At 43.4% G+C, this 19,335-nt stretch overlaps 1 protein-coding gene across 1 annotated transcript in view; it reads right to left on the bottom strand.

Annotated features, from left to right (window-relative positions):
* EMB2247 (protein EMBRYO DEFECTIVE 2247) overlaps window positions 1-19,335 on the bottom strand; it is a 119,207-nt gene that overhangs the window by 30,056 nt on the left and 69,816 nt on the right. The window contains exons 8-9 of the mRNA XM_086824327.1: window positions 15,675-15,727; window positions 14,566-14,633 (exon numbers count right to left, since the gene is read on the bottom strand). Coding sequence (XP_086680453.1) covers window positions 14,566-14,633; window positions 15,675-15,727 — 121 coding nt within the window. The remainder of the gene's footprint in view (window positions 1-14,565; window positions 14,634-15,674; window positions 15,728-19,335) is intronic.

The raw sequence follows: 19,335 nt of genomic DNA, 5'->3' as shown, positions 1-19,335 counted from the left end.
AGTACTCCGCTTGGGAGGCATTAATTCTCACTATGAAAGGATAGGATCCCTGGCACCTACAAGATTTTGGACGTTGTGACAGGTTTTTTTGGAAACCTATTTTCTTTTAGGAAGTGTCTAGGAGCCAGTACGGACTTGACGGATGGGAAGTTGCAATGTACATATGCTAGTTTAGGACATAGTATGTACATCATGTGTCGGCCAAAGTAGATGAGGTAGTATGAAAGCAATGCAATCAACCGTGAGATAAATGGATAAATAAAATGTAAAGGCCATATGCCTACTAAAAAGTAAAGCTGTTTGTGGAGATACGGGGAGATCCAGAAGAATGAAGGCGATGAAAAAGGAGAAAGAGAATGGGGAGATCGAAGGCACCGGGTGGCAGATTCCTTTTTGAAAGGAAGGTAGAAAAATTCTTCTTTTGGTTTATATAGAAAGAGGCTTTGGCTGGAGATTGCGGTAGACCTAGAGGGAAGGGGGAGCACTGTGAGTAGGTGTGGGCTAGGCCAGAGCACAAAGAGTAAGTGTGAGCTAGAGGATCAACTAAGGGCTGCAGGAGGCAAGCCCAGGATCTCTAACTGAATCTCTGTCAGAACTTTGTGCTACCTAGGACATGCTCAACTGCAGATTGTGTTTGAAGAAGAAGACAGAGAGAGTGAGTGAAAGAGAGCGCGAAATCTGTAGAAGATGGCCGCAGAATCCAGCAAAAAGATTTGAAGCTTATGTGTGAGAGAGAATTAGGGTTAGGTTAATTCATGTGGGAGACATACACAGAGAAACAAGGGAGAGAGAGAGAGAGAGAGTTGTGGGGATAAGTCAACTCATCATAGCATGAGTGTGTGACTCCCCTATCACACATGTATATTGCACTAGTACACATAGTGCACTTAGTACATTAAAAGTACTAAGTGTACTATGTACTATAACTTATGGGCTTGTACACACTATAACGGTGGGCATAATGCCTTTACCCCAACAACCTCCCACTTAAAGGCAAAGTGCCCTTAAGTAAAGGAAAAGAAAAATCAGCATGTACATGATAATATACAAGGCCAAATCAAGGCTGAAACTGGCCTCATCCAATGCCCATCAAGTGTCTGCAATGAGCAAACCGCTCCGGAGGCAAACTCTTTGTCAACAGATCAGCCGGGTTGTCATCCGTATGAATCTTAACAAGCTGAATTTGCTTGTTCTCTATCACCTCTCTGATGAAGTGATACTTCACATCCACATGCTTCGTCTTTGCATGAAAAACAGGGTTCTTTGCCAACTAAATGGCACTCTGACTGTCACAATGCAACAATGGAATATCCCCTGTATAACCCAAATCAACCACTAACCGAGATAGCCATAATGCCTCCTTGCAAGCCTCTGTGGCTGCAATATACTCGGCCTCTGTAGTAGATAAGGCAGTGCACTTCTGCATCCTGGATATCCATGACACAGCACCTCCTGTGAATGTAAACACATAACCGGTAGTAGACTTCCGGTTATCTAGATGACCGGCATAATCCGAATCCGTATAACCATGCACTAATGCATCCTGTTTGCCAAAACAAATGCACATATCCTGTGTGCCCTTCAAGTATCTCATGACACCTTTCACTGCTTCCCAATGCTTCTTGCCAGGGTTGGCCATGTATCTAGAAACCACTCCCACTGCAAATGCAATGTCCGGCCTAGTAGCAACCAAGGCATACATGAGACTGCCACTAGCTGAAGCATACGGAATCTTGGCCATATCAGCCCTGTCTCTATCTGACTGTGGGCTGTCCATAGCACTGAGTTTCACATATGGAGGCAAAGGAGTACTAGTCTTCTTCCCCCCGTCCATATTGAACCTCTGCAAGACTTTGCCAATGTATTCCTTCTGAGACAAATACAACACATGCTGATTTCTGTCCCGAAGTATCCGCATACCCAAGATGTGATTTGCATCACCCAAATCCTTCATATCAAAGGTTTGATGCAGCCTCTGCTTCAAGGTATCCATCTCCTTACGAGATTTCCCGGCAATCAACATATCATCAACATACAAGATGAGGATCAATAGACTGCCATCCAAAGCTTTCTTGGTGTACAAGCAGTGATCTATGTCACTTCTCCTGAATTTCTGGGATTTCATGAATGTATCAAATTTATGATACCATTCCCTTGGTGCCTGTTTGAGCCCATAAAGACTCTTTTTCAGCTTGCATACAAGCTTCTCCTTTCCACTTACTGCATAACCCTCTGGCTGTTGCATATATATCTCCTCATGGAGATCACCGTGAAGAAAAGCAGTCTTCACATCCATCTGAATCAAGTCCAGATCATCATGTGCAACCAAAGCTAACACAGCTCTAAGTGTGGTCATTTTGACCACTGGAGAGAAGATCTCCTCAAAGTCCACACCATATTCCTGCTTGAAGCCCTTAGCCACTAACTTGGCTTTGTATCTTGGCTTTGCATCTGGTGCAACTTTGAGCCTGTAAACCCATTTGCATGGCAAAACCTTCTTGCCTGCAGGCAAATGCACCAACTTCCAAGTTCCATTTTTGTGCAGAGAATCCATCTCTGACTTCATGGCACGCTCCCAAAGAGCCTTGTCTGCCCTCTGTAAAGCCTCCTTGTAACATGAGGGCTCCCCACAGTCAGTGAGCATCAAGTAGTCAACCCCTGGAACAAACCTATCAGGGGCTCTGGAGGGTCTAGTGGACCTCCGTACCCAATGACCATCATTTGCAGGTTGCTGTCCAGCCTGCATATCACCCATTGGTGGCTCCTGTTCCATGCCATAAGGCTGAAAAATCATGCCCAGTATCTCCTCTAACTGTGGTATATCCATAGGGATATCTTCTGCCATCTCTGGCTGTCCATTTGGACCATTTTCAGCACCATTAAAGGGCTGGTTTTCCTGCTGTAATGGCTGATTTACAGCCCTTTGTTGTTGTCCATGATGTCCATCATCATCAAAGATGACTCTGCCAGGCTCCTGTTGCCTTGCAGGCTCCTTATACATGCATGTTTCATCAAAAATGACATCATTGCTGCGTATGATCTTTCTATTCATGGGATCCCAAAGTCTATACCCCATTTCACCTCTGTCACCATATCCTAGGAATATGCATTTGTGAGACTTAGGATCAAGTTTGGTGCGCATTTCCCTGCGTATGTGCACGTACACAACGCAACCAAACACTCTCAAGTGCTTGTATGACGGAGGCTTCCCTGTCCATACTTCTTCTGGCACTTTCCCACCAAGCCTCGTGTTAGGTGACCTATTTATAAGGTGAACGGCTGTCATAACAGCTTCAGTCCAAAAACCATGAGGTAATGCAGCATGTGACAACATAGAACGGACCTTCTCCTGAATGGTCCTGTTCATCCTCTCTGCTGTCCCGTTTTGTGGAGGATCATAAGGAGTAGAGAGCTCCCTCTTGATGCCTTTAGCATCACAAAAGTCCTGAAACTGTTTGGACATATACTCTCCACCATTGTCGGAACGCAAAGCCTTCAGTGTTTTGCCAGTTTGATTCTCAACAAGAGCAACAAACTTCTGAAACACTAAGAATGTATCACTCTTCAAACGAAGAGGATAAACCCACACCTTGCGTGTGGCATCATCAATAAAAGACACAAAATATTTTGCCCCTCCCAAAGAAAGCTGAGGCATCTCACATACATCTGTATGCACAAGCTCTAACTGAGCATCTTTCTGTCCAAGAGCTTTCTTGTGGGGGCACTGCAGTTGCCTGCCATATATACAATGCTCACAAAACTGAAAACTTGAAAACTTTAGAGAAGGCAAGTAACCCAAACGAGACAATTGCTCCATTCCCTTGACACTCATGTATCCCAACCGGCTATGCCACATAGAGATTTCCGGCAGCTCGGTTGCATTTACATTAGCATGGTGACAAACACCTGCATGCATAAAGTAAAGAGTGTCCACCTTAGAGCCTCTGGCAACAACCAGTGAGCCCTTACTAATTTTTCACTTTCCACTACCAAATGTGGTAACATAATCAGCATCATCAAGCTGTCCAGTAGAAAGCAGATTCTTCTTGATCTCAGGCACATGCCTGACATCATGGAGCATAAGCTGTGAGCCATCTGAAAATACAAGCCTCACATCACCTCTGCCAAGAATTTTGCATGCATGGTTATCACCCAAATAAACCACTCCTTCATTGCCAGTAGTATACCTGACAAACAAGTCTCTGCAACCTGTGACATGAAAGGAGGCACCTGAATCAATGATCCATGAGTGCATACCATGACCACCTGTAAGAAGTGAAGTGAAGACGTAAATAGGACCTCATCCTCACTGCCACCTGCATGTGACACATTGATTTCTTCAATCTTGACTCCACTTTTGCCCTTTGGCTTTACATCTTTGGCTTCATCTTTCTCTTTGTCTTTGCCTTTTCCCTTTTCTTTTTGATCATCTTTCCATTTGTAGCATTGCTTTTTAATGTGTCCCTTCTTGCCACAATAATGGCATTCCAAATCCTTTTTGGAGCGAGACTTGCTCCTTCCCCGTTCTTGGCTTTTTCCCCTTTGTTGGGATCTCCCACATGCATTCATTGCATTGGACTTTCCAACAGAGTTGTTTTTCCTGTTCATCTCTTCTTGAAGAAGAGCACCCTCAACATCTGCATATGACAGCATAGCATGCGAATTGCTAGTGGCTGTCCTGAATGTGTCCCAACTCTCTGGCAAAATGCATAACAGAAAAGTGGCTTTGAACTCATCGTCCATTGCCAACTTTTGATTAATGACCTGGCTGACAATACCATTAAACTCATTTAGATGGGCTGTCATAGACGCCCCTTCCTTCATCTGAAGACCTATGAGTTTCTTCAACCAATACACTTTGCTTGAGGCACTTTGTTGGGCATACAAGTCCTGCAATCTCTGCCACATTCCCCAAGCTGTCTTCTCTTCACGAATGCTGAAAAGTAATGAGTCTGACACACACAACATGATAGTAGATCTTGCCAGCTCATCCATATCTTCCCACTCTTCAGCCGTAAGAGAAGCGGGCTTTACACCCCTTTCTTTGATAGGCTTGTGCTGCTTTTTCTGGAGCAACACATTGTAGCACTGGGTTTGCCAAATATCATAATTATGCGAGCCTTCAAGCTTCTTGATGTGAAGCAATGAAGAGCTCTCACCTGTGGTTGCCATAGCAATATGCAACCTATCAATGCCTGACTCCCTGTAAAATGTGCAAACACTGCACCAAAAGCACACAAAGTGCTCACAGTTTTTCTCCCAAGCTTTATCTCCCACTGCGGAAGCAAGAATGCAACTTTTCTCCCACTTTATGCGATGAAATCACCAAAATCTGGTTGCTGCAGATTTTGGACAGCACCTTAAATGTGCTCTGTTGCCCTTCCAAAGTACTGTACAACAGTACCAAGTGCTTATAAATGATGTCCCAAACCTGTACCGACAAGTACAGCAGCTGAAATTGAACCTTTCCCTCACTCAAATCAGTGTACAGCCATGCCAAAACTTGCACAAAGCTGTGCCAAATCTGTACCAGCAGGTACAGAAGCAATAAATGCTCTCTTGGCTGTCCAAATGAGTAAAAATCAGACTTTTACAGTCCCGAACACTGCATAAAACAGTCCCGAACAGAAATTGGGCAAAAGCCCCTTGACTGCAAGCTGATTTTTGAGGATTCAAGGCATAAATGTCTTGCCTGCTGCTTTGCCAAGCTCAACAAGCATACGAACTTGAAAAGCCCCTTGATTTAAGATCAATTTCTGATCATACATGGTACATTGACGCACATGAAGGCATCCAAAGTGTTCACGATGCTTCCCCCTCGCCACATACACATCAAATACATGAAAGCCCCTTGATTTACAGGCACATTGAGTGCTTGTAAGGCATCAACACATTATCCACAGCATCAAATGCGATTGCCTGCATGCAAATCAACCAAATCGGCACAAAAGCCCCTTGATTTGCACTGCAATTTGCTGCAATTTTGCCCAAATGTGCGATTTTTCACATCATACAACATGTATGAGTGCTTAATTGCACAATTACATCAAAAGCCCCAAATTTCGACATCCAATTTCCTGCAAATTGATCTTGATTGTGACCAATTTCCTGCAAATTGATCCTGATTGTGACCAATGTCACCCAATTTTGCCAATTTTGCTCAAAATTGAGCAATTCGATACCTGTATCTGCTCAATTGTTGATTGTACTTGCTCAATTGCAAATCCCAAAAAAAATTGAGAAAAATACCTTGTAATTTTCTGATTTTTCTCTGATTTGCAGGCGGGTTGATGAATTTGGTGCTGATGCTTATGCAGTTGCTGCTGCAATTGTGATGTTTGATTGCAGGTGCTCTGATTCTGTTGCTGCTGCAAAAGGGTGAGCTTCTTGAGGCAGCTTCACAATACGGCGCTCTCCACTGCTCTTCGCCCACCTCTCGACCAGTTGAATGCGATAGTTGAAATCGCCTTCGCCTAGCGCCAGTTCGTCTAGGTGGCCAGCGTTTTTGCACGCCTCACTGCTACTCGCTTGCAGTCGACGGCTCGGGTGGCGCACCAGGAAGGGGGCGAACCTTCAACAAAAGCCCCTTGACGCACTCTTCACAGCCACGCGTCAGTGCTTGCAGCCTTACACTCTTCGCTCCGTCGGATCCAGCGCTACACGTACTCGCTCGCGTAGCTAGGAAAAGTCATTATCATCTGCTGACTGGGACTTGGAACTCCTTCGTGTCCGCCTGGAATTCATGCTGCCGCCTAGCGCTGGCGCTACACGCGACTTGGGCTGGCCTTGAATGAGTACAAGGCAGCAACGAACATGACGGAACAGATTGTGGCGTTGGCAGCCATTGCTTCGCTTCTGGCCTCTTCACACACAGGCTAATGGAGAGTCGAGCTGCTGCCTGCCTGCGTCAGAGATTCGAAGGACACCTGCTCTGATACCAGTTGTGTGAGAGAAACAGGAATTAGGGTTTAGAGTTCATGTGTGGGAGACATACACAGAGAAACAACAAGGGAGAGAGAGAGAGAGTTGTGGGGATAAGTCAACTCATGAGGCATGAGTGTGTGACTCCCCTATCACACATGTATATTGCACTAGTACACATAGTGCACTTAGTACATTAAAAGTACTAAGTGTACTATGTACTATAACTTATGGGCTTGTACACACTATAAGGGTGGGCATAACGCCTTTACCCCAACAAAGCTGTGGAGATGAAGATGAAGACTTGGAGAGCTGCAGGGAGCTACCTGTATACATTCCCTCTGTTTTTTTTCTTGTTTGAGCCCAGAGTCTCAGGGCTGTTGTGACTGGTTTTGATTTTGCAAATATGAAGAAAACTGAGTATTTGGGTTTGAACCTGTTGTGAGTGGATGGTTGAGTTTTGTGAAAAGGTGTTTTGATTGTAGTGGTTATGATGTTTTGATTGAGATTGCTAAGAAGATCAATTGTGAGTGATGTCTGAGTTAGTGTTGGGAGTTGGCTGACTGGGGAAAAGGATCGGCTAGCAGTCTCAAGAGTGATCAGTCAGGTCAGCTGAGTGTCAAAATAAGTCAATTGAAGGTGTAGAAGAGTAGCAACAATGTTTTTGGGCTGAGTGGAAAACAAGTAGGGTCAAATCTGACAACCAAACGTTTGTCAAAGTGAGACAGAGTTTTTGTCACCTAGAGGTTAGCTAATGTCAGATAAGGGGCTATAATGCTGAATCCTTGTGGGATTTTAGGCGTTTGAGGGTTTGTAAGTGTCAGAGGACACAGAAGTGGGAAGATCTGAAGTCAGTTGAGTCAGAGCTGAATGAGACAGGAGTCAGCAGAGGCAATCAACAGAAGGGTGTTGACATGATCAACAAGGTTCTGGAGCAAGGAATTTGAAGGTTGTTGCTTCTGGAGGAAAATCTGGGAGTCTAGAGGACAAGCAGCTCTGATAAGGTCAGCTGAGTAAGCAAGGGTCAGCAGTAGTCAACCAGGGTCAGTAGCAGTTACCTGGAGTCAAATAAGGTCAGTAGTAGATCAGAGGAGGTTAGCTGAGCTCTAAGGACTGAAGATCAAGGTTGTTGAGAGTCAGGTTTGACCCAGGAGGACATTTTGGTGGATCAGTTGATTCAAACTGAGGGAGTTTGGGTATCCGACTGCATCAACAGAGGGTCAGAGAATACGCTGCAGGGCTGCTGGGTGTCTTGAGCTAGGTGTTTTGAATAATTTGGATGCTATAGAGGGAGAATTCTTTTCGCTCTTCCCATGTTTTGGTGCCCCCACTAAGGATTAGAGAGTTCTTGTATAGGGCTTTAATCAACAGGTTGGAGACCACTTGAAGATTAGCTCAAGACCTATGGCAAGAGCAAGGTACGAGTTGTTCAAAGGAAAGAGGGGTGAAGATGTAGACCAATTCCTAAGGAGAATTGCATTAGCAGCACTTACCAACAACAAGGATGAAGATGCTTACTAATTAAGAGTGATGGGATTGCTTTTGGAAGGAGCAACCAGAGAGTGGTACGGAGATGTGGGTATAGAGGAAAGAGGACAGAGGAAAGAGGAAAGAGGAAAGAGGAAATTGGGACTGACTGAGGGGACCTTGAGAAGGAGATGGAAAAGTTGACAACCCAGAAGATCTTTGAAGAGAACTAAGCAAGGGGAAGAAAAAGAAATTACAACTTTTGTGAGTAGATTTGAAGCAGTTTAGAGAAGAATTCTGAGGGTTTTGGAACAGGATCAAGTGCCGCGAAACTTCCTAAAGAAAGATAAATTCATAGAATAATTGCATGGGAGCATTAAAGAAAAAGTGGAGCTTAAGGATCCAGATACTTATGCAAGAGGCATTAAGGATGGTCACAGAGCAGTAGAGGAAGAAGGTGAGGAAACAAGAGTTGGCAAGAAAGGAAAGGGAAGCAAGCATGCACACTAGACATGACCATGTGTCATGTGGACATGTGGTGGACCCTTTCCCTATGGATATGCATGTGGAAAGGGAGTCTCGTGTGGAGGCTCCAAGGGTTGTAGAGCCAAATAGAGAGCAAAATGTTCTTCTTCAGGAAATCCAGAGATTGACCGCGCAGATCGCAAACTTGAATCTTGCCATGCACGTTATTCAAAACCAAGTAAGAAGACCACAAGGGAAGAGAACAAAGAAATAGAATGGAGCATGTCCAGTGCTACAATTGTGGAGAGAGGAGTCATATAGCGCCTCAATGTCCACAACCAAGAAGAGAGCCAAGAGGTATATATGGTATTATTCAAAGACCAAAGGGTAATAGAGATGCTGGCAATAGGGACGGAGTTAATGGGAATCAACTGCCCAGACAAGGACAAGTGCAACCTCAAGGTCCATTGGGTATTGTGAGTATGCTTGAACCAATTACGGAACAGGAAGAGGAGGCTGATGTGTTGGCCAATAAGAGAACAAGGATGCAAAGATCAAATCCGAGGATGCAGGTGAGGAAACAAGAGCAAGGAAGAAGCAAGAGAAGGGGAAGGCAACCAAGGAACAAGCAAAGTCTAGCACGCAAGGAAAAGCCAGGACTAGAAGAAGGAAAATTGGCATGGATGACTTCTAGTTGGGAGAGGGACAGCCCCCTTATAGTCTCCTGGCTGATGTTAAACATAGGAAGGCTCATATCACTTATGGTCAGCTTTCGCAGCTAAATTCTAGCTCAAGGAGACAATGGCACAAGCTTGCGAGTGTTAGGAGAGTTAGATTTAAAATACATGAGACTAATGGAGTTCAATTGAGCAAGGTTTTTGATATATTGCCTATTGTGGATGTTTGGGTTCATGGCAGGAAGATGAGCAAGATTTACATTGATGGGGGAGCCCAAGTGTGTGTCATAACCGAAGAGGCTATGTATGATCTTGGATTGGAGGTGACAGGGAAGTCTATTTTCAGCGTGAAGATGGCCAATAGTTCAAGGGTGAAGTGTCTTGGTGTGGTCAAAGATATGGAGCTGAATGTTCTTAGGCAAAAAATAGTGATTGTGATCCCAACATGGGTTGAGGCATATCCCATCATTTTGGGGAGACCTTGTTTGATTGCTATGAAGTCAAGACAAGACTAGTACAGGGGTTGTATTGACTTGTTTGTTGACAGGCCTAAAGAGAAGAGGATAAGATATGATTTGAAGACATGCAAGATTTTGGAGCTCAAGGAGGAGTTGGAAATGGATACAGGGGCTGATTCAACCTCTTTAGACAGCTATGATGCTTATTCTACAGGATCCTCAGATGATGACATAGAATTGGATCAGAGTTTCACATGTGTGGGATGCATATACGTGAGGTTAAAGGGGCTGGTATGGCTGGTCATATGACTGACCAAGATCGTGTTCAAGATATAGAGCCCAATGTACCGAGAGCTGAGCTAATGGAGATGCTTGCTAGTAACCTAACTAGTCAGGAAAAAGCGCAGTATGGGGCTTTATTTGACAAGTATCCAAAGCTATTTGCTAAAGATTACAATCAAATGAGTCACCAAATTATTACAAGCTGGTTTTATGTACCCGGTTGATGATGCAGAGTGGGTTTCCCCTGTAGTAGTCATTGTACCTAAGAACGGTAATAAATGGAGGGTTTGTGTGGATTACAAACCTCTTAATGCAGCCACGAAGAGGCATCACTATCCTTTCCGATTCCAGGATGAGATACTAGACCAAGTTGCAAGGCATGAGAGGTATTCAATTTGTGATGGATTTTGTGGCTATTTTCAGATTAGAATAGCCCAAAAGACTAGAAAAAGACCAGTTTTATCACTCCTTAGGGGGTGTTTTGTTACAGGGTTATGCCCTTTGGGCTTCTTAATGCATATGCTAGTTTTCAAAGTTGAGTGGATAGGGTTCTTGGCCCATATCTTGGATCCTTTGTTAGAATTTTTATGGATGATTTTTTGTGTTTATAGTGATAGATGGATACATGTGGAGAGGCTGGACATAGTGTTTAAAAGGCTTGATGAAGATGGAGTCCAACTCAATCTGGCTAAGTGCAAACTAGCAAGGGCCAGGGTAGTACTCTTGGGTCATGAAGTGAGTGAAAATGGCATAGCTCCAAATCCTGCAAAAGTGGAAAGTTTGTTGCAGATGGATAGCCCACAATCAATCCTGGAGCTTATAAGTGTTGTCAAAAAACTTAGGTATTTGTATAAGTCTTTTGTATGCTTGTAGAGCATATTTACTCTTGATAGAAAGCTAGTCAACAGGATCCTTTTATGTGGAGTCAAGTGGAGGAGAATGCCCTTGAGAATATCAAGGATATGCTTTCCATTCTTCCTATCATGATGCCCCCAGATTGGAGCCAAGTATTCTATTTGAGCCTCAGTGTTGGAAAGCATGCGGTAGGAGCAGTGCTTATGCAAAAAGGCACAAAGCAGTCATACATGAGGCCTGTCAACTGCATTAGCAAGACAATGGGTGAGATAGAGAGGTCATGACATGAGGTCGAGTTGCTGTTTGGACTCTTGTTTATGCTACTAAAAGGCTGAAATCTTATTTGATTTATAGATCTTTTGTGGTACTTACCTCTTGTAGTTTGTTTGAAGGATCTTCATGGCAAGATGCATCCAAGCAAAGTCAATGGCTTGCGGTTGAAGCCATAACACATCAGAGTCATGTAGAGCAAAGAAGACAGGGTGAAACACTTGAAAGGGTTTCACAACGGAGTTGGAAAAAATATGTGACAGGCTTTTTTGGAAGCCTATTTTCTTTTAGAAAGTGTTTAGGAGCCAACATAGACATGATGGATAGGAGGTTGCGATGTATATATACTAGTTTAGGACGTAGTATGTACAACATGTGCCAGCCAAAGTAGATGAGGTAGTATGAAAGCAATGCAATCAACCGTGATAAATGGATAAATAAAATGTAAAGGCCATATGCCTACTAAAAAGGGAAGCTGCTCGTAAAGATATAGGGAGATCCATACGAATGAAGGCGACGAAAAAGAAGAAAGAGAATGGGGAGATTGAAGGCATCGGGTGACAGATTCCTTTTAGGAAAGAAAGGTAGAAAAGTAAGAAAGAGGTTTTGGCTGGAGATCGCGGCAGACCCAAAGGGAAGGGAGAGCAGTGTGAGTAGGAGTGGGCTGGGCCACAGCAAAGAGAGTGAGTGTGAGTCAAAGGATCAATAGGATCAAAAGGAGGAACACACAACCCTTTGGAGGCAGTACACACATGGATACACACAAACGAGACTCCGAAATGGGTGAAAGCATGATAAGATGGACTGAAAACCTATGTCGTGGACAATGGTTTACAACTGGTTGTGAAACACTTATATGTAGAGTTAGAGAATTAAAACATGGTTATTTAATCTTGTTTCACATTTATTATATCTAAAAGGCACTAGATAAATTGCTAAATGTATCTTATGATGATATTAAATCTACTAATATTGGTTGTCTTCAAGTGTGGTAGCAACCAATGCAACTGGTAGAAAGTGTACCACCTTATCATACTTTCACCCAAATACCCAATAGTGAGAACGTGAATGGGTAAGCACATAACAGAGATCTGTTCTATCTTCAAAATTCAGTCTAAAACAACCCAAGGAAAGAGCCAAATAATCCTGAAGAAGTAGAGCCTCCAAAGGTGGTGAAGAAGCGTACTTGATAATGTTGAATATAACAACATTGAAGATCAACCTGAATCTAGTGAATAGGCTTGAAAGCATGTATTGAGACATGTCTTGTCTTGAGGGAAAGAAAGACAAAGACACATGTGAATTTTGCATTAATAGAAAATGTGTTGAAAAATTTTGAACCAACATCTTATGTACATGGAAACGTGTCTCATCACCAAAAGGAAAGAAAGAGACTAGAACTCAAGCTTAAGTACAAATCGCATGGTAGCATTGACAAATACAAGGCAAGGTTTGTTGCAAAAGGATAGGTTCAACAAGAAGGCACTGACTATGATGAAACTTTTGCTCAAGTTGTTAAAATGAATACAAATCATTCCGTTCTTGCCATTACTTCATATTATAATTGGGATGTTGTTCAAATAGATGTAAAGACTGGGCTTTCTTGAAGTAGTTTACATTCAGCAACCAGTGGATTATGCGGTAAAAGGAAAAGAACATCTTGTGTGCAAATTGACAAAAGCTTTGTATGGTTTGAAGCAAGCTCAGAGAGCTTGGTACTAAAGGATTGATGAATATCTCCTCAAAATGGATTCAATAGAAGTAAGTGAGATCCAAATCTTTATATCTTACACAAAGACGGTCACATTATGTTACTTCTTGTATATGTGGATGATATTACTATCACTGGTAGCTACAATACTCTCATTGAAAAAGTAAAGCAAAGTTTTTAAAAGGAGTTTCATACGGAAGACTTTGGTGTACTTCATTATTGTATTGGAATTGAAGTTTGGAGATAAAATTCAAGCATGTTTTTGACTCAACCAAAGTGCATGATGAACTCTAAACCAGTTTCTAGTCCTGTGGAATCGAATCAAAAGCTTTCAGCTTTTGCACAAAAAACAAGTGTGTTTTGACAGTACTCCTTTCGGACAACTTGTTAGAAGTCTGATAATTACTTGACCTTACATAGCTTATACTGTGTGTTGACAGTACTCTTTTCGGAAAACGTGATATAATTACTTGACCCTACATAGCTTATACTGTGTGTACCATAAGTCAATGTATGGCTGATCCGAAAGAGTCACACTAGAGAGCAACAAAGCGTGTGCTAGGTACCTCAAAGGGACTTTTAATTTTGGTATTTACACATCATCTTGTGATTGGACAAGTAATATTGATAATCAAAGGTCCGCATATGAATTCTCCCTTGGTTCTGGATCTATTTCATGAACAAACAAAAAGCAAGCAACTGTGGCTTTATCTTCTACTGAAGTGCAGTATAATTCAGCCAAGAATGCAATCTGCTCATGTGTTTGGCTAAGGAGTCATGGAGAATCAAGAAGACCCGACTTTGATACGTTGTGACAACCAAAGTTGTATTCAACTTGGAAACAACCCAATTTTTAATGCTAGGACAAAACATATCAAAGTTCATTATCACTTTGTTCGTGAAAAGGTTCATGCAAAAGAAGTGAAACTCGTCTATTGTTCTACAGAAGAACAAGTTACAAATATTCTGACAAAGCCACTTAGAAAGCTCAAGTTTGATTATTTCAAATATATGATGGATGTAAAGGAAAATAAGGGGGGTGATTTCAAGGATAATGTTCACTTATTTAGCACCTGCCACCTAGGACACAATTATATTTGTTAGATGTTATTACATTGTGTATGGTTGTAGACTGAGGTTCATATATGGTGATTATAATAATGGATAGAGGATATGAACACTTTTGGTTGGTCCAAAGGTCAAGACCTTTGACATTCCATTTGAGGCCTACTTAAGCAAACCCCAAGTCACACACAATCATTCTAGGTTGATGCCTCTCAATAGTGATCTATGCTTGTTGTGATGATACATATTTGGTGATCCCATTCCATCACTACAGGCCAACTTCCGTGATGAGGGTTTAGGACCCACACTAACAAGCTTGAACAAACAAATGCACTATTATTTCCAAAATATATTCAAGAAGATGAATGTAGAACTTTCTGACCCGTTGCATTACCTGCCACCACCAGCAATAGGATATTTGAAATAAAAAAGAGTGCCTGGCTCCTCTGTGTATTCCACTTCCTGAAAAACCAATCCAACAATGCAGTTAAAACTAATGGTCCCCTTGAAATACTCTAATGCCAAGATCACATGAAACATCAAATGAAGCAAAAATTATATATATATACCTAGATGAATCCAGGAACATGCCCAAATGAAGCAAAATTTAGGCTGACACAAAACCCATGCATCATGAGATTCCATTGTGGTTGTTTTCCATTAAATGGTGAGCGTTTACCATGGTTATGCTAGGATATAAGGTGTAGAATCTCAGGCCTGCAGCTCTTTTACACCCCCCCTCCCCCCCCACAAAAAAGACTGACTAGAATGGTAAGAAGTAGACGTCATGCCTGCTTGAGAAGATAGACCCTTCGTGTCTGACAGAGTGCTACGTATCCTATGGAACTGTCACATTTTCAGAATCAAGAGTAGGTGAAGGTTTATATCCAAAGCTGTATCAAAGGCTTTGCTGGAATCAACAAAGCATTTGCAACAACAATAGATATAGATTCTTCTCTTTATGCTTGGCTTTCTCAAAATGATGATCCTAAGTGGGAAGATGACAGTCAAAGTGGAGCTCTCCTCTTTAGCCCATTCATTCAAGTATATGCCTCTAGTGCAGTAGCATAGATCTTGGTCATCACATGCCCAATGAAATAGTGGTTAACCATTAGATCTCCTGTTTGTAGATAAAAGGGCATTCGTTGCATGTTCTGCTATACTGCATAGAAGTATAGCCTGTTGAGGACTTCTTCATTCACATTCTAGCCCTTTAGATTTTCCTCTTTACGTGAATGCACTAAAGCTTTCCTTATGCTAGCATGAGCTGCAAAGTAGCGTTTCTTTCGCTAACCCTACTATTATTGGTGTCATCCCACACAAATTGCAAATCAGCATGAATGCACTAAAGCTTGTAGCCGAATGTTACTATCAATTCACTTTGAAATTATTTTGCCTCCTATATGCACAAAACATATTATACATCCCTTTACAAATGCTCAGCAGGGCTCATTTGTAATCTCATACTTGACCTAAAGCAAGCGTAACATCAATAGTCCTCACCAAATCAGAGACTGCTGTTTGCAAATTTGGAGACCAGTTAACCATGTAGCTCCCTGCAAAACAAATACCATTTGACACCACTGTTCAAGAACCATTGTGAACCTTGATTAAATGAAACACAAAACTTTGTTCTGATAGAAAAATCATTGAAGCTCCATGTAAATTCTAAATTGTACCAAGAAAAATATTTGTTTTACAAGCTACTCAGAGGGGATTTTCGTTGTAATCACAAAATCTAGAGGGTAAATATACAATGATGACCAGATTGATAGTGGAAAGTTCAGCTAGCACTTGGCAAGCAGGCAATCCTTTCTTAGCATTGAAAAAAATATCACATGTAACTTCCTAGAGCTTATCCTGCACTAGCACATCCAACCCCTATCTGCCTGAAAAAGCATCAGTCTCGCTAATCTACAAAAGCAGTAACACCACCACCTGCCTCACAGATGAGAGTGCAACAAAGGTGTAGCTCCAAACATCAGCACACACAAGAGCAAGTTCAAAGGCATTTTGGAACCTTCTGGGCAGCGAACGAAGGATTAGCCCACGTGCCCAAGCCAAGCACCAACATGTAGACCGGCCCAGGGTGTGAACACAATTGATTGGTGTGTGCTGGCCGACCAGCAGGAGAACCAACCAACCAGCCCTAGACCATCTCACAAGCCAACCAAATGCATACGAATAGGCGGCTGAGGAGCTCATGAGAGATTCCCACACCAGGTCCACATAGACCTAAACAGAAGGTGAGTTGAGAATCAGCAGAAGGGCATTTCCCACAAGCAAGATCTAGCCCAAGAAAAACTGGAACAGACTTTTTCCAGATGTTACATTAATACACATAGCATGGGAGTCAAGATCCCAATTTATCATTGTATATAATCACTTTTGGCAATATGAACTAGAATAGTTCAATTTACCTTGTCTTTTGCGTATTTGCAACATAAATGATTAGCAAATTGATCATCATTTAGTTAGCATTAAACTAGCATGCTTCCATGTGTATGGTACAGTGGTATCAGAGCAATAGGTCAGCCTACCGCATGTCCTCGCGGCACTAGGTGTCCTAAGGCATTTTGCATAGAGGGTGCGTTAGGTTTCTTTCGCACTCGTGTACGTTAGTTTACATAGGTCTTGCATAGGGTTTTGCATTGAATCCATGCATTAGTTTTGCATGTAGGAGTCTCTTTGTTTTTTTTCCCCTGGGAAAAAGATCCTTCTATTAGTTAGCGAGAAAACAGCCAACCTGGCTACATACAACTCGTCCTCAAATGGGAAATGAGAGTCAAGATGCATAAAAGGGAAGGAAGCTCTTCTCCTCCAACTGGCCACTCTAGGAGGAGAAGGCTATCTCATACAATGGGGGGAGGGGGAAACAACCACACAGGTGGTTTGTAATGCCAAGTGGGCTCGCCGCCACTCTCAGTGAGAAAGGGACCATGACGCCAAACCCTCAGGAGGGCGGTGTTGCCGCATGCAGTCTACGCCACCGTGAAGCTCCCCCACTAACCACAAAGGGTATGAATGATATCGAGCCAAATGCTCCAGATGGACTCCGCGGGTGGAGTAAGGGTACCTTCAATGGCTTCGCTACATCAAGCTCTCCAAATGTGCCACGTAGCTATACTACTGCAAATCTCCCATCTCTAGCAAGAACCTGGCGAGCAAGGACTAGTGGATGGAGCTGGGACTAGCACTGTAGAAATGCGAAGGTGAGAGATCTGAAGGGCTAGTCCCCTACCTTCCTCCTCATATGGCATCACAACCCCGGCTTCAATGGCCCAGGCAACTATGCCCCACGTAACAATATGGACAAGGGCCCGATCCATAGTGAAAATGTGTAGGATCCTCTACCAAACCTGCTAAGCCTTCAGGAAATCCCAAAAACAATGATGCTGAGACTCTTGGGGATGGCCACATCTCGGACATAATATTGGCCAACCACGTGCCAACTGCCAAGCTCCTATGTGCCAGTTGCCACATGAAAAGGGTGATCTTCCATGATCGAAAACTGTCCCACAACCGCTTCCAAAAATCTAAGAGAGTGGAGCGGGAGGCCTTGGGACCGCCAATGTCCTGATGCTCCTGGAGTGTACCTCTAACATTTGAATCTTGCGACCTAGCCGTGCAATGTAAGCAAAAAGGGGGTGCCAGGCGTCTCCTCATCACTATCCTCCAGATCCTACCACGTCCGCTCTCCCGGGTCCCACTGGAGACTCTTGAGAGGCCGACCCACCCAAATTCATAACCGCCAAAGTATCTACGCATATAGGTTGCATACTGAGCCTTTAGCAGTAATGCTCCATCCATCACACCCCCCCCCCCACTAGCTCAGCACTTTCATAGTTTATTTCATGTTTATTTTGTCCTTTTTGTCTGGACATCCAGAGGACATTGACAGTTGTACATTGATTTATCTCATAGGTCAAGTTCGGCCTCTAGTGGACGTTAATACAGCTTTCTTTCTTCTTTCTTTCTCTGGCCACCTTGGCCGGTGGAGGGTTGATGTACCACTCATGTGCATGAAAACCAATCACCCTCACCCTCTATAAGATGCATCACCTTAAGTCCTCTAAGGGAGTCTCTGCTCTCTCCATTCTGCCATGAAGCCCGATAGAAAAGGTGAGTAAGGCGCAGCTGTCATCCGCGCCATGAACTGCCTGCATGTAGGAGTCTTTTTTTTTTCCCGGGAAAGAGATCCTTCAATTAGTTAAAGAAAAAACAGCCATGAAGGGCTAAGTACAACCACGAAGGGCTGAATACAAACTCGCCTCATATAAGGGCGGGAAACAAGTGATCATAAGGAAAAGAGATGCTTCTCCTCCGGCTGGCCGCTCTATGAGGAGAAGGCTATCTCATACAAGGGGAAGGAAAGGGAGGGGGGGGGGGGGGGGGGGGAGGAAACAACCACACAAGTGGTCTATAATGCCAGATGGGGTCACCGCCCCTATCTGTGAGAAAAGGGCTAGGCCTCCAAAGTCTCAATAAAGCTTCCCGCCCCTTCTGCATGCGGTCAGAACCTCCCTGCAGCTTCCCCCACCGACCGCAGAGGGCGTGAATGATGTTGAGCCATATGCTCCTGATGGTCTTAGCCAGTGGAGTGTGGGTACCCTCGATGGCCTCACTACATCTAGCATGCTAGATGTGCCAAGCTGCTATGCTACTGCAAATCTCCCATCGCTGGCATGAGCCTGGTCGCCAGACACCTACAGGTGGGGCTGTGACTGGTACTACTGCCTGCGTGTGGGAGTCTTGCATGCACATTTGCTAGAGTCTAGGTCTAGATAGGCCAACTGTTGAGAAATTCCTAATAAGATTGGTGCCAAAAGCGCTATCACTGGGAAAAGGGAGACTACATGGCCTCGGAGGAATTGCAAGAAGTTGTCTAGAGATGCAGTGAAGACTATTGTGAATATTCCTTAATGAACCTTAGTGGGGAGCAACATAAGTCTTCATAGGATTTTTTCCTAAGGTAGATTATTTGGGGTGTACATAAGAAGAGGGGGTGGCATGGCCACATGGAAGTTACTAGGTGGCATCCTAGATATAGGGGCACGTGTGGGGGAGGCATTGGAATATTTATGAGAGCCCATGGGCTGGATATGAGCTGGAGAAGACGCCTTTTCTTCTTCATGTAGCCAAGGATAAGTTAAATCTAGCTAGT

Source organism: Cibotium barometz, chromosome 30 (genome assembly GCF_041138505.1).
Source record: "Cibotium barometz isolate CiBa-2024 chromosome 30, ASM4113850v1, whole genome shotgun sequence".
Lineage (NCBI taxonomy): Eukaryota > Viridiplantae > Streptophyta > Polypodiopsida > Cyatheales > Cibotiaceae > Cibotium > Cibotium barometz.
The sequence above is the reverse complement of the archived record's forward strand: the minus strand, read 5'-3'. Positions and strand labels throughout refer to the sequence as shown.